At 43.0% G+C, this 16,371-nt stretch overlaps 1 protein-coding gene across 5 annotated transcripts in view; it reads right to left on the bottom strand.

Annotated features, from left to right (window-relative positions):
* Nucleotides 1-16,371, bottom strand: part of CTNNA2 (catenin alpha 2) — a 944,650-nt gene that overhangs the window by 71,042 nt on the left and 857,237 nt on the right. For all 5 annotated transcript variants that reach the window (XM_064481973.1, XM_064481977.1, XM_064481975.1 and 2 more), the window contains one exon: nucleotides 14,717-14,917. In XM_064481973.1, the coding sequence (XP_064338043.1) occupies nucleotides 14,717-14,917 (201 nt within the window). The remainder of the gene's footprint in view (nucleotides 1-14,716; nucleotides 14,918-16,371) is intronic.

The following is a 16,371-nucleotide window of genomic DNA, read 5'->3' on the forward strand; positions in this document are numbered from 1 at the left end:
GTACCCACCGCCCCCTGCCCACTGGACCCTCTGCGTGAAGACCTTTGGTGGAGTCTAAAGGGGGAGCGGAGCTGTGTTGCTTTGTTTTGTTTCTGCAAGGTCACCCTGGGGAAGACCAGGCAAGAAGGGAAATGCAGGAGGTCACATGCTGTCTTTCTCCACCTGCCTCAAGCCCTGACTCTGTGCCCAAGGGAGACAGAAGAAAGCTAAGCTCGAAAGGGACCAGTTCCCTAAGGGACGCTCTGGGGCCCCAAACACATCCACTGTTGCTCTGAAACCCCGGGTTTGGAGAAGGGCGTCCAGCATGGTGTAGAGAATCTGGAGATTCAGGAGGTGGGGTTTTGGCACGAGCAGCACTTGGCAGGAACAAGTGCTGTGGACACGGCACCGTCGGAAGAGGCAGAAACAAGAGGCCGGGACAGAAAACGCCATCATCCTTCCAAGGAGGGGAAAACGTTAGAGGAAGAGGTGTGGAATCTTTACTTTTCAAAGAGGAACTCAGAGGGCAAGATAGCATTAATATCCCAATGACTTTATTATGCTCCCCAAGACGGTAAAACCTAGAACTTGAACACATTCAGTTTGATACTTATTATAACTGACAAGACGCCCAGTTCTCTTACCACAAGTCAGTGTTTTTCTGGATCTGACCCTTAAGAAGCTCCTCCTCCACGGTCCACTCCTCAGTGCTCAGTGCTGATCTATTTAGGGCTTAGTCAACTGCCACTGCTCCTTAACCAACATACCTTTGCTCCCCACATTTTGCTGCTCTCTTTCCCGTTTCAGTTGTAGCCTGTTTAGTTTTCAAAGTGGTAAGACAGACAGCAGAATAAAAGTTTGTAGGACAATGATCCGTCTTGACAGAACCTAAGACGTTAGTCTCACTACGACTGCTCCCAACACTTGAACCGTGAAAAAGGTAAACACTCCCCAAGTAACACTGAGAAAGAAAACTTCTCAAAGGACTTCAAATAGGTTGCCGATCCTGCCTCTCCCTAATTAAGACAAAACACAGCATCGCCTTTGTGATTCACACATTATATATTAACAGAGTTTCTGATACAGGGTTATATAAATAGAAGCTTCTTTCTACTTTCTGAATTTCATCCAAAAATGTAGACACACTTTACTGCTATTTGTCAGAAATCCTGGATCGCTCTTCATAGCTTATGCCCTGAAAGGGTGATCAAAGTTGGAAATAAACTTTTAAATTCTCGCGATACTTTTGTATGCGGAGTGCACACGAGGCCACAGGATGATGACATTCCAGGAGTAATGAAATCAGAGTTCAGCGAGCAGATAAAAATCAAGGTTGCCCCGTTCTAGCGCGGATCGAGATCCTAAACCAGAGGTGAGGAAGATCTGGACCGAATCCTCCTGAGAGACTTCAGAGGTGGGTTTCAGAGCACAGGGTTTCACAGCACAGTGATTCAGTTACCCTGTCTACAGATTCTCTTCTCATTCTTCTCCGTTATAGCCCATCGCAAGGCACTGAACACAGCCCCCTCTGCTACACAGCAGGACCTTGTTGCCTATCCATGCTTCCCCCTGACAGAGAGGGGACTAGAAAAGTTCTTTATCAAGATACAAACTCAAACATCTGACACCTGCCTCTAATTCCTGTCTGTCTCTATCTCCACACCTACTCCTATACATACTCAAGTGTTCCAATTAGGCTGAATTATTTATGTCTTCAGATGTGTCAGGGACCTCTTCCATGTCATGCCAACACGTCCATGACTGGTTTTTTCTCTCATACCAACGTGTCCTTCTTTCTTTGGCCCTGGTGAATACCTCCTCAATCGTCAATTCCCAGTTTAGGATTGACCATCACTCCGAAGTTGGTGGTTCTCCACCACTGCACGGCACCCTAATTATGCATGCGCTATTATAATATTTAGTACACTGCATTCGGGTTGTTTGGGTTCATGTTTCACATGGGAATCACTTTCCGGCAGCGACCATCTCTTCTTCATTGATTGCATCTTCAGCCCTCGTTTTGCTTCTAGCACAGCTCACCCACCCAGCGGGGAGGAGAATGGGAATGGAAAGAAGGGGGTGTAAGGAGGAAGTCATTTGTCATCAAGCACTTCAGAGACAAAAAGAGCAGTGTCACATTTCCCCTATTAAGTCTCTCTCTTTCTGCCCATCATTTTCTATTAGTCCACTAATTTTATTAAAGGGTTTCATGAGTCATTAGCCCAGTTATGAGTGGACATTCTTGGCTTGGTCTCGAGGGATCCTTCAGAAACCTTTCAGGGCTGCTTAAGTAGGTTCTTCACCACTGAGCATGGAGAAAGGCTCATTGTTGTCCCCTTGACTGGTTCACTGAGCCCAGACTATCGTATCTGCACGCACAGGGGTCACCCGATTGCGGTGAAGTCCAACAGCACACTCCCTTGAGTATGTTCCTCACATATGTTTTATTATTGGGACAGAGAAGAGAAAACAGACCAAGACCAGGCCCCTGATCTATAGAAATAACTAATCTAGTATGTGTTAATATAAAAAATAAGAGTATTTGAAAAAAAAATCTAGAAAGCTAATAATGTATCAGGACCGGGATTGAGTTGTGGCCAGTTCCAGTGCTGGGACCCGTAGATCGTACCCTTGCTCCCATCACAGACAGGCGCTATGCCTTCATTTTAAGAGCGGAAGTTAGGTCATGAATTTAGCTGTTATGAGAGTAACTGGAGCCAGAAAGTACTGATGTGGGGACTCTTGGAGGGGTGGCAGTTCCAGTATGCCCCTCCATCAGGAAAGTACGACTTGATGATGTTCTTTGTAAGTAATGCACTTTTTCCTAAAAATGGTTTCTATCAGACCCTGCTGAGGAATTTTTCTTCCAGTGCCCCCCGCCCCCCGATTAGATGTGGGGGTTAATAGGAGAAGAGGACATAAAAGAGAGAATGCTGGCAGCCACTGGGGGCCTGAATTTGCCCACAGAAAGTCTGACTGACATTTACAAAGACTCTGTGCGTACTCTGACAGCTCAGCACACCCATGAAGCATCATCAGAGAGTGAGGAGCCTGTTTGAGGCTGAAGCTCCAAGCCACGTTCAGTTGTAGAAGCAAGAACTAACACAGACTGAAGCTGTAGCAACACATGTGTTGCCTTGGTACCACTCAAGAATGATGGAGGACAGACCGTAGCATCTAGCCATCAATTCACGTTGACTCAGTCACTTGAGTAAAGAACTTCAAGATCTTTAATTAAGTCATTAGAGGATATTCTAGGGGAACCCCCACCTCAATCCCAAACAGGGACCTTTCAAAATCCTGAACTCAGAATCTTTTTTTAGGGCTGCTTAGGTTTCTACATACTGGACAAGAAGTAAATAATCACATGGATCTCTAAGTCTACCTCACGAACAGTGGCCCTTTCATTACTGCATGTGATTTATAGACCTGTGTACTCTTAGCAGAAGTAGAGGCTTTCTTATAAGTACAAGAGTGGCCATAATCTTGTTGAAGCACTTGGCTGGGATTTCCTGTGTCATCCATGCCTTTACTTCTGACGTTAATTTTGAACGCTTGCTCTAATATGGGTCATAATTTTCATCACCACTCAGCTTCTTCTGAGATTAATGTTTGATTCTTTGATCCTAAGTCAAATGAAATGCTCCCTAGTTACATCATCAGTTTTCTTCTTCCCTCTGACGTGTGCACTGTTGTCTTTGAATTACTAGTAGCTAGCTCTGTCTTGTTTCTCTATGCACTTTCTCAAATCTGTCCTCTTCTGTTCCAGTTCCTCTCTCCAGTCACCTTGTGCCAATCTTGGCCTTTCCTTCCTCACTCTCTAGATCCGCTATTGTCCTCTCCACTCCTGGCCAGACACTGTGTAACTCTGTCTTGATTCAATGGATCTTTTGGGTTTTGGAAGTCACAGGACAAGGACGTAAGTACATGGTGCCAGAAGTTAAATACGTCTCTACCAAATCCATACTGTGGGATCTGTCCACGTGTCTTAATCTTCTCTCCTAATGATGCCAGTCATCACCTTTATTGCCTTCCTGCATTTACAACTATGTGTGTGTGGTGGTCGGCCTCTGAGATGGACCCCTCTTTCCTGGCATTCATGCCCTTGTGTGATCTTCTCATCCTGAGGGTGGGCTGGAACTAGTGGCTTGCTTCTAACCAACAGAATATAGCAAAGGGGATGAGGTGTTATTCTGAGATGAGGTTACGAAAATGTGCTGGCTCCCCATCCTGCTTGCCTTTGATTGCTCTCTCACTTGCTTACTCGGATGGAAGCCAGCTTCCAATGCAAGTAATGGAGGGAGGCCTCTGGTCAACAGCCAGTAAGGAACTGAGTGGGGCCTTACATTCAACAACAAATGAGAGATGGAGGCCAACAACCACAAGTGGGCTTAGAAATAGATCTTTCACCAGTTGGTCCCTGAGATGGTAAAATACCTCAACTGCATTCTTGCAGGAGACCCTGAGGCAATGGTACCCCAGCTAAGCTATGCCGGTCTCCTGACTCACGGAAACTATGAGACAGTAAATGTTTGGAATGTTATTCTATTAAGCTTTGGGTCATTTGTTACACAGCAGTAGCTAACTAATAGAATATGCTATGCCGGAAGTAGACATACCAGTAAGAATAATTAGCAAGACATATTAAAACTGTCTGTTCATTTGGAGCAGGTATGCTGCTCTAGGTTTCTGCTATATTTATTACACCGAGGCAGAAGCATAACTGAACCTTGATATTTGATTATATTTATTTACAAGTTAGCCAAATTGAACCTCAGTTTACTCAAGTGTAAAACAGCTGGACTTCAGGTTTTAGGTAAGGTTTAAAAATAGCACATTCAATAAATTTTGCGGACAGTTTTGTGAACAAGCATAGGCAGTACTTAGCCACCGGGAATAAAGGGACAAAATATACATGATCTTACCTTCAAGGGACAAAAAGTGTGGGACGTATGTAGGATGCTTACCATTGTGTCTAGCACAGAAAATTCAGTAAAAGGGTCTTGTTAATTGTCATCTTCACACCGTGACCCACGGTATCTATCCATTCATCCTTTTCTTTGTCTACAGCAGGCAAAACCACCCCATCTCCTTGTCTCCTTTCCATGGAGCCTGGAGATACAGCTACACGATTCATCAGCAAAAAGTGGGTCTTGTGGGAGTGAAGTAAACTGAACATAGCACACAAATGAGTGCCGAAAACTCTGAAAATTAGAACGTTGGTACAATTAATCTCGAAAACTGAGTTTCCCTCCTTCGATGCCCTTCTCTCTCCTTGGTGGGACCACATCATCCCTCTGATGACTTTGCATTTTTAATAATGAATTTCCTATGAAATCTGCCCTGAGGACAAGATTTTATAAACTCACTCCTAGAATTTTCACTTTATCTTTAAGCCAGTGTTAAACACTGTATTCCATTATGACCTTGCCAGATCCACAAGGAAAGGAAATCTTTAAAAGTTAAGAGAATTTACCAGAAAGTTCATAACTGAAAAAAAAAAAAAAAAAAAAACAAACCCAGCTTCCATAGCTCAAATTAGAGACTCTTTCTAAAAAACCTCCCAGCTTAACCTAATATTCTTGAGAAAGTGTTTTCCTTCTTTCTCAAACATACACCACTATTTTTATATTAGCTGATTGACTGAATTTGAATCTTGATTAAAGGGTCCTCAAGCGGTTTTTTTTAATGTGAAGGGTGGAGTAGAGAAATAATATTTAAGTTCTTTAAATTTAAATCATATTCTGTCTAGTCCAGTGATGCGCTAGCTTTACTGTACTTTCTCTTGGTAACTATTAGTCAAGTTAGATGTGAGTCCTGGAAGCCAGGAGCCAGGACAGAAGAAATACAGCTTGCTCTTCCCCCCATTCCCTGGTAACGACTCATCAGCTGTTACTACCTCTGCAACCGTCAGCATCTTCCTGGCAAGTCCTGATCCATACCATGTGCATTCTTGGACTTCTCTTTCGTCAGAGCCAGTCATCTGCTCCCTCCGCTGGAGTTCCTACAGGCTGCCATTTTCATAAATTCATGTTTGGAAAATTATCATGTACATTTCAAACACCAAAATCAAATTCAAGTTCCAGAAGGCCATACATAACCCGTGAGCTGAATTGTTTGATGAAAGATGAAAAAGGACTGCTTAGAAGAAGAGAAAAAAATCCTCTAAATTCCATCCACGGTACCTACCCTAAGAGACTCGGGCAGCATCCATCTGCTTTTGTCTAGACACAAATGCCTTTCCCCAGGGAAAGAAAATGCTGGCTTGGAAAGTTCCTATATTTTAAAATAAGCATTTCAAAAATAATCACAAATGGCTTATAAGTTAAGAGGAAAGGATGGCACATTTAATTCTGAAACTTAAGGAAGGAGTAAAGAATTGAACATGACGCCCTATTTAGCTGACAGTATTTGTGGAAACCAAGCTTGGTAAATAGTTAATTTTGGCATCCGTGAGGTTTAAAAAATTAAGATATAATAAAATAATCGCTAGGCATTTACTGCTCTTGATCTAAAAGATTCTGATCTTGATCATTAAGCATGTGATTTAAAAAAAAATCCTAAAATAAGGTATTATATTGCATCAGTTGTTTTTCATTTACATTAATAAACAGCTTTGAGCTTCAGCTCTAATCAAGGCTGGAGGAAATGAAAAGGTAGTCGCCGATCTCAAGGGGTTAATATTAAATTAGGAAGCAACACACACACACACACACACACACACCCCTCTAGATAAAAAGTAGAAAGCAGACAGAGAAAATAGATGCATTAAGACAGACACGCGGGCAAACACAGAGTGTGCCACACAGGGCAGTACATGGTAGGCGCCTACTGGGTGACGATGGAAAACAGAGCACAGAGGAGTGGGATTGGCCTGTATGGTCAGAGAGAAGACTTCTCCTCTAGGAAGAAACCCGCTCGTGCTGGAGAATGTAAAACACAGAAAGGAAAATCAGGCAGGGAGGTCATTCGGGGGTCACTTTGACCAGAATACACAGAATTCTTCTGGGTCTTACAGCCATCTGTTATTTCAGGTCCTCTAGCTACAAGAAAGTGTCTTATTTTTCCTTAAAAAAACTATTCCAGGACGATTCTAATGCTGTGCTGCGTGTGCCCCCAAACAAGTAACTGTTGGCATATTCCTCCTTCCTTTGATTCAAACATCCATTACTGACGCGGGAGGGGTTCTGGGTCAAAGGAACTGACGACCGTCTCAGTTGTGCACAGTTAGTACATCCCGGCCACCAGGTCCCGTGGGCTCCAGCTCTGGCCCTCCCAGACAAAAGACACAGGCCCTCCTGCTCCTCCACTGCCACTGCCGTGGATGCTGCTCCCCGACGGCCTCAAAGTGAGAAGGAAGTAGCATGTCCTCTTCGGTCTCCGGGATTCTGAGTCTGAGATGTGCCTCATGCCCCGCTGGAAATTCATGCCTTCTTTTTGGTTTGACTTTGACAACCGGGTCCTAGAAAAATGCTCGTTCTTCCACGGCGTTGCTCCAAACTGATGGCACATAAATGTGTAACTGTGAGCCTTCCTTTGTCCACCTTGTCCCATCCCCTCTTCCACGTTAGAGGTTTATTATTAGGCTAAAATTGTTTCTCTCGCTTTCTCAAGCCGTGTTTTCTCAGAATTCTTCTGCCCGCGTCCCACTGCCCTGAGCATTTGCTTTCAGGATAAAATGAATAAATATACATATCAACAACCATCAGCCAGATGCCTACAGTATACGAAGCATGTAGGTTTCAGTCGTATGGAAGAGGCTTTGAGACAAACTGCACACTGCCTACTTAAGGGCTACTACGTGAATGCAATTTCCTTCTCGTTCTTCCTACACTTCTGACTTCCCACCTCCGCTGAAGACCACAGCCACCAACAAGTAAGACTTTTCTGCCATATGGTAATCATTCTGACCTTTCAGAGAGAAATAAAATGCTTTTTACGCAAATAGCCAAGGGTTATATTAAAATACATTTAAAATATATTAGGAGATCTAGGCTAAATAATCTGTCATTACAGCTTCTGTTGAAATTCCTTACTTTCATAATCTAATTTCAAGGTCAGTCATGGAGAAGTAATGGACTGTAACAGTCCTTCCTGTCTATAATATATATATGTATTTGTCTTCCCAATAATCTGTTCCTACCACCTACTTCTGGTAATGATCTTACTTCTGTCTGCACCTCCCACCTCCAGCCACAGGAATGAGCCATTCCCCCAGACCTGTCCAGTCTTTAAACTTGACCCCACTAACAAGAGACATTGGTCCAGTGGGATAAGCATACCCTAAGATTGCTCTCTACTGATGCATAGGAAATAAGAGGAGAAGAACTCTCTCTATTTATCTTGGAATCTTGAGCTCTTGAGCTGTAGGCCTGAGACTGTTAGTGGTATGCTCTACTGAAAAAAAAATCATATCCTAAGTTTTTATATTCATTAAACCAATGTCTACATACTAAAAGCTAATGATGTGATAACACTGCTGTGGACCCTGGGCACTTACTACAGACACACTTTCCTCTAGGAGCCGACAGTCTCATTGTGGACCCACTAAATGTCCAAAGACTCAAAGACATACATCCTTGTTGTCTCCAGCCGAGACCTGAGTCAGATCTTAAAGGATAAATTCAACACACAGATGTAGAGGAGGAGGGAGACATGGCAGAGACGACAGGACGGAAAGTGGGAACAGCCTGCATGTGTTTTGCCTGCAGAATCATGAGCGCACCTGTCCACCCGGAGCAGAGGGTTTATTTATACAGAAGACTCGTGAGCAATGACTGTCCACTTGAGCGCAGTCATCAGGAAGCCAAGAAACAGTGCAACGTACATCCCAAGACTAATCCTATTGGCCATACTTGGATGACAAAACCTCAGGCAGTACGTGAGATGCTGAGGCTCGGGGGCACTAACTAATTTGTGTGAGGCCACACTCAGGTGGCAGAAGTCGAGGAATTCAGTCCTTCTGATTCTGTAGCTGGATTTGTTCTACCACGTTGTACCGACACACGGCTCCCCTCATTATTACTTCCAGGTTGGGTGCTTTCTATTTGCTGACCCTCTTACACTTACACAAAATATATAGGACTGATATTAAAAAAATCTCCTTTATGAAAACTTTACATTACAGAAGCATGAAAGGAAAAATTACACCATCTCTACTAAGTGAAAGAAGGCAATCTCAAAAAGCTATGTACTCTATGATTCCCACCATATGACCTTCTAGAAATGGCGAAACTATGGAGACAGTGAAAAGATCAGTGGTTGCCAGGGGGTTGGGGGGAGAAGGATGAATAGATGGAGTATAATAAATTTCTAGGACAGTGAAAAATACACTGCGTGATACCTTAATGATGGATACGTGTCATCAAGCGTTAGTCCAAATGCACCAGAATATACACCAAGAGTTAATCGTCATCTTAGCTGTGGACTTGGGTGATTGGAACGTGTCAGTGTAGGTTCATCAATGGTAACAAATGAGCCACTCTGGTGGGGGAGGCTGATAACAGAGGAGGCTAAGTGTGTACAGAGTCTAGGGGACTATGAGAATTCTCTGTACCTTTCCCTCAGTTTTGCTATGAACATTAAATTATTCTTTTAAAAAAAAAGTCTTAATAAAAAAATTATACCATCTGTTTGGCTCATGTGTTCTCTGCAACACTGGAAATTTATCTCCACACACAAAGGGCTCAATATCAACATCCTCATTAAAAATCCTTTATTTTTTTTCTGTTCTTTTTTCATCCCATCTAAAAAGGGAATTGCGGGCACCGTCTCAAAGATCTCTCTCTCAACCTGATCACGTTCACGATGACACCAACTTGCATCAGCTATCAAATTTTACAAGAATGGCATTGCAATATAACCCATTTAGTGAAGAATGAGCTACTCTCTGTATATCTAAATGTAATACCACTGAATGTCCTTTCTCCCCTCCTCAACGTTCCACCGCGACCTGACTTTGTAAACGAGATCTCTCAGAGGGTGGGTGTCAGCAGGGGCGCGCTCACTCCCAAGCTGTTGGCAATTGGTTATAATTCAGGCTTTACTGGAGAGCCCATCTAATATGTAAGTTATTTAATGGCTCCGTTGTACTTCAAGTTTACTGCGTTTCCATCAGCCCGGATGCGTTTTATAAAAAATAAATAGGTACACTTTTATATAATGTTGGCCTAGAATGTTGAGCATACTAATAATCTACAAAACTGTTTTTTTCAAATGTAAATCAGCATTCTTAGCAACAAAAACAGCACTCTTTAACAAAATGCACTTACTCTCTACTAAGTCAAATGACTGATGGAGAATAAACTACAGACAGTCTTGTCACTGTCTGGGTCCCGCTCAGCTTGCAGGCACTCTGCGAAGGTAGTCAGGCGGGAGAGTAGGGACCGCTCTCCCCTTGCCTCGTTTAGATGTTCAAACAGGAGCTGGCCTGTGTTTGCAAACTCCTTTAGCAGCAAAGTCTGGTCTAGTCAAGACTTGTTGAGCATGCTGCCTTTTTCCATTCTTTTTATTTAATTTTTTTTTTTTTTTTTTTTTGCTGCTTTTTTGTAATAGGCTCTCATTCCACTCCCTTCACCAGACCCTGTGGCCATAGTGTATGGGCTCAATTTTGCCTTGTTTAAACTTGCTCCTATTTTGGACAATTTCTTTCCCTTGTGGCAGTTACTTTCAGTGGAGTTTATTTTATCCACCCCAAGGACATCTAGCAACATCTAGAGACACTTTGATGGTTACAACTTGGAGTGAGAAAGGGAAGAGGTCCCACAAGACGCCGGCAGGGTGAGGCCAGGGAGGCTGCCACGTGCCCTGTAACGCACAGGGTCGCCTCCTCCACCCCAAGAAAGAATTCGCAAGACCCAGGTGTCAGTGATACAGACTTTGCGAGCTTCTGCCTCAGGGTTGAATCTAACAACTCAGATACAAAACTGGGCAGAACCTGGCAGGCTGGTGTGACAAGGCAAACGAAAACACGACATTTTGTCTCCCATGTCCTCGACTCTTTTTCTTTTTTCCTCATCCTTCTTGGCTCCGTCTGCTCCTTGCCCACTGCCCTGTGTTCTCCCCAAAAGAAAATGTATTCTCAGGACAAAGTGTGATAAGCTTATATATAAAAAAAGGGACCAATTCTATGGTGCTCTAAGATTGTTTTTTGAAAAAAACCAGGAGCAAAACATGAGCCCAAAGGTAGAAATCTGGGTATTAGTGATACGTCTAGGGGGGTTTTATTTTGAGGATGTGGGCCTCCTTCTCACAGACAGACCCCAACAAGGGGGCTGACCCAGTCTGTAAAATCTATATAAACGACAAAACTCGGGAACCCACAGTCACAGAACTGATCTTAGGTTCTTCCTCAAACTCCCTGTGTCTAGGACACCCTCCAGAAATTTTAATTAGCAACCAGTGTGTTAACAGCTAAAGTTTTTCTGCCTTCATTTCTTTGACAGCCTCTCCAGTTACTCATAAAGAACCAATATTGTTCTTGTTTAGGATAAAGAACAACTGGGGACAGAAGCAGCATAACTGATACGCCTTGTATGTTCCAGTTGTTAGCCCACTAACATCCACTTTCCCTCGACGGGCGTTCCGGCATTTCCTGCTAGTTATTTACAAACTTCCTATGTCAGTCGCTTTTACCTGGCTGCTTCCCTAGTCATCGTCCACAGATCCTGAAAGATAGGAAGGATCCAAATGTCTTGCTCATCTTCGCTGCTCAAATAAGAATTGGATGTGGACCTCAGAGTCAGGAAGGTGCCTTTAGTTCTGTGCCCAGAGTATTCAATCACGGCCAGGAAGGGCTGGGAGGAGAATTTTAAAAGCTTTGACAATTAATATACAAGAACAAAATCTTGATTAGCAACAGCCATCCAGGATGGATTGCTCTGTTTCACTGATTTTTTTGTTTTTAGTTAAAAAAAATTCCGCCAGAATATTATTTACATTTTTAAGACTTTAGGTGACTTATTTACAAAACAGAAACAGACTTACAGCCATAGAAAACAAACTTGTGGTTACGGGGGTGGGGGGAGGCAGAAGAGGGGGGAGGCAGAGGGGGCGCGGGGGTGGAGGGATAAATCGGGAGTTCAGGAATGCAGATACTAAGTACTATGTGTAACACAGAGAAACAGCAGGGCCCTACTGTGTAGCCCAGGGGGCTCTGTTCAATACCTTGTAATGGCCTGTGGTGAAGAAGAAGAGGAAAAGAAACACATAAAACTGAATCATCATGCTGTACCCCAGAAATTAACACAACGTTGTAAACTGACTGTACTTCAATATAAATAAATTAAATAAATAAGTAAAAAGGACTTCAGGTGAAAATTATGTCACAAAAATTCAATCAACTAAGCACACTGTCCTTGCCTTTACGTAGATTTCAAGCCAATGGGTACCCCTCCTCCTGTTCATCAAGGCCCCCCAAGACGCAGTAAGAAAAAAATTCCATAATGCCTTTTGAACGCTGCCTGACTTCTCTGTGTGCACAAAGTCACCCTGCAGATTGGCAATGTGCTCTGTGGCTCATTGGCCACGGTTACCCTTCCAACAGGCCATGAGCAGGCCTGAGTGGAGAGCTCTGTCCCTGTGTCCTCCCCGCAGCTCTGACACGACTTACCCAGGGTCTGGCCCAAGGAAGTGCTGCTGAGTGTCAGAGGCACCAGGGGAAGCTGCAACTTTGCAACAAAATGAAAGTAGTGGGCTAGGATCGTTCACAAGTCCACACGTGACACATGCCAGAGAGGCCATGGGGAAAGGGGGGCCTCCTGCACTGCTGGTGGGAATGCAGCTTGGTGCAGCCACTGTGGAGGACAGTGTGGAGATTCCTCAAAAGACTAGGAATAGACTTACCCTATGACCCAGGAATCCCACTCCTGGGCATATATCCAGAAGGAACCCTACTTCAGGATGACACCTGCACCCCAATGTTCATAGCAGCACTATTTACAATAGCCAAGACGTGGGAATAGCCTAAATGTCCATCAACGGATGACTGGATAAAGAAGAAGTGGTATATTTATATGATGGACTATTATTCAGCCATGAAAAATGACAACACAATGCGATTTGCAGCAACATGGATGTCCCTAGAGAGGGTCATTCTAAGTGAAGTAAGCCAGAAAGAGAAAGAAAAATACCATATGAGATCGCTCATATGTGGAATCTAAAATAAAAAAGAAGAAGAAGATAATGAACTTAAATATAAAACAGAAACAGACTCACAGCCATAGAAGACAAGCTTGTGGTTGCCGGGGGGAGGGGGGGGTGGGAAGGGACTGACTAGGAGTTTGAGATTTGTAGATACTGACAGGTATATATAGAATAGATAAACAAGTTTATACTGCATAGCACCGGGAAATATATACAAGATCTTGTACTAGCTCATGGTGAAAAAGAATATAAAGAATATATGTATATTCATGTATGACTGAAAAATTGTGCTGTACCCCAGAAATTGACATGACATTGTAACCTGACTATAACTCAATTAAAAAAAAAAAGTAATGGGCTAGGAACTGAGAGATCCAGAAATGTGAGAGATTCTTCTTAAGGGTAAAAAAAAAAAAAAAGTCCTTAAATTGGACAGTAAAATACGGGTTTCTAATTCTTCCAAATGAGAAGAGAGATACTGTGTGGCTTGCATTGTATTGCCTTAGTGAGTGCTAAGGGCAAGCCTATTTGAAAGCAAACAGTGCCGAATTTCAGCCAATTAAAATGTGGATATGTCTTATTATTACTGTTACGGTGATTACGTCTCATTCTAAGTCCGTGAGGATTCTCAAGAGGGACAATCACTAGACGTGCTGTTTACTGTGTGACATGACACTCTTCCTTTTCTGCTTAGATGTCAGAGAGAGCAACCAGTCTGTGTATCTGTTGTCTTCCCTTGCTGTTCTAGACTAACCAATGTTAACAGAAGTCTTTGTCAATAACCTTTCCTCTGGAGAAGGAAACGTGTTTCTACAGCATGTCTTAGCATGTAGAACTTGAAACCCTGCCATTTCTGACCTTACAGAGACCATGTCTATTTTTTAAAAGCCCAGTGGGTTCCAAAGTCCACGGCCAGACCTGAGAAGAACCGCCCTCCAAATTTGAGGAGAGTTCCTTCTGTGAATACACAGGACTCGATTCATTATCCATTCATAACTCCATCCAATGTAGAGTTAAATTCTCTTTCTCTAGCCTTTGGTTTTTCTCTCCTTTCCTGGACCTCCTCTTTCCTCTCATTCCCCGACATACACAAATGGCACAAGGCATGAGGGACCTTAGGAAGGGTCTGAAGCCAAGAGACACTTGTCAAGAGGAAAAACTACTAAAAAAGTTTTTCTCTTCTCCAGAAATAGATGGAGAAATGTTTTTCAAGTTCAAGATTCCAAGTGCCAATCACATATCCACTATGTATTTTTTTAAGAGTTGTGATTCTTTTCCAGTCTCTTGACTGATTCAAAACTCCATTTTCACACCTGTAATGAGAGCTCATAAAACTCTGCCTACTTTGTAAGGTCCTTGTGAGAATCAAATGATAATGCATAAAAGTCACAGAGCAGTACATACACGCAAAACAATACATTGTTATCGGCTAAAGTATTTCAATTCAAACTCAAAAAATAAAGAGCACCCCTTTTGTGATCATGTGTAATTCAGCAGCAGAAAGACCTATGGAAAAACAATGAAGCAGATTTATTCAGGTACAGAATTTAATCACGGTCCTGACATTTTGGCCAAATCTAACATCCATGGTTACCTGTCTCCGAGAGCAGTTTCGTAGCTTCCAGCACCTTCTCAGTGTAAACGCCGGCTTCGTAGTTCTCCATCTCCGCATTGATGATGTGAATCACGCGAGCGGCCCGGCCCCTGATGGCCCCCGCGGTCCTGTCCAGGGTGTCCACGTCGCCCTCCTGAAGGGCGATCACACACTTGTTCACATCCTCCAAGATGTGGTTTTCTGTGGAGAGGACGCACACACATTTATATGACTTTACCCCACTCACACACTTAAAAACCAATCGAAGGGTCATTAACCCTCATAAGCCGTCCCCTCACACATCTCAAGACATGCCTAATAACATGGAAATTGTATTTTTAAACCGTACTTTGTAGTTACAATAGTGGTTCTCAAACTTGAACATCAACTGGAAGACTTGCAACGTCATAGAAACTGCTGGTCTCCAATTCCAGGGTTTCTGATTCACTAGGTCTGGGGCCCAAGAAATTGCATTTCTACTAAGTTCCCAGGTGATGCTACTGCTGCCAGTTTGGGGAACCACATATTGAGAAGCACTAAATTAAAAAACAACCCCTTTCTTTGTTTCAATGTTTCAGGTTTATTGCGTGAAAAAGTCTTTTAAGAGTGATTGCAGAGACGAACAGGAAGCCACCCTGACAAAGCAGAAATGTTTCTAGACGTGGCCAGAGTCACACTTGGCTGATGTTAGTTGGATCATGTTTTTTTATTAAGGAAGCATTTAACGGAAACTGTAAAATGAACACACATCAGCCCATCAGTCTTCTAATACCGTGTCATGCACACAGTACATGCAATGGGAAACTGGTCAGGTGAAGAGGGTCGCAGAGTTCCTCATGACTAAAATGCAGTCCATTCTGCAGCTGGTTCCCTCAGACTGGAGTCAAGGTCAGGGACCACGCTCCACCGTTGTCCAAAGTAGAATCCAAGTAGGCAAGGTGAGAGGCTTCCCTCTCCACCAGCCTAGAGAAAACATGCAATCTGGCCCCTCACAGCTTTGCAAGTGTGCAATTTTGTCTTTCTCATGTCCAATGCGAGATCTGTGATTATGTCCCTTAACCATTCTTTAGAGACAGCATTCTAAGGAAATGATCAAAAAGTTTAGTGCTCTGGATAAAGAAAAGAACTAAAGCTGAAAATACACACACACATGCACACCCCCCCCACTAACAAACAGAACCAATTTGGAAGTAGTCTTAAGTAATCCAGTAACACTTAAGAAATTATAACTACCAAAGTCAATGAACACTTAATAAAGGATTAAAAGAAATGATTACCCTTTTAAGAAGTTTCCAGAGCTAGTTCTGATTTTTAAATTCCTAAGGAAAGAGAGCTGGGAGGATACTCTCAGAAAATCCCAGTCCCTGCGCATCTCTCCTACTTACATTAAACCAACCACTCAGAGGGAACGTTCGTTCTTAGGGGACACTGGAAAGAAAATTGCAAAGTATAACAGATGTTCCTTAAAGGACCCCAGACAATACGATTTCCTCACTCAACTATTTATCCATTTCTGATTCCTTCCTCCTCTAGGTCTTTCATTTCAAATAGAAATTAGAATAGAAAAAATAAACGGAATGTTTACATGTTAATATTTAGTTCTCTTAAATTCACAAGAAGTGGTACTTTCTGAACGCTGATATTGTTCTGAGTAA

This window comes from Camelus dromedarius, chromosome 33, assembly GCF_036321535.1.
Source record: "Camelus dromedarius isolate mCamDro1 chromosome 33, mCamDro1.pat, whole genome shotgun sequence".
Classification (NCBI taxonomy): Eukaryota; Metazoa; Chordata; class Mammalia; order Artiodactyla; family Camelidae; genus Camelus; species Camelus dromedarius.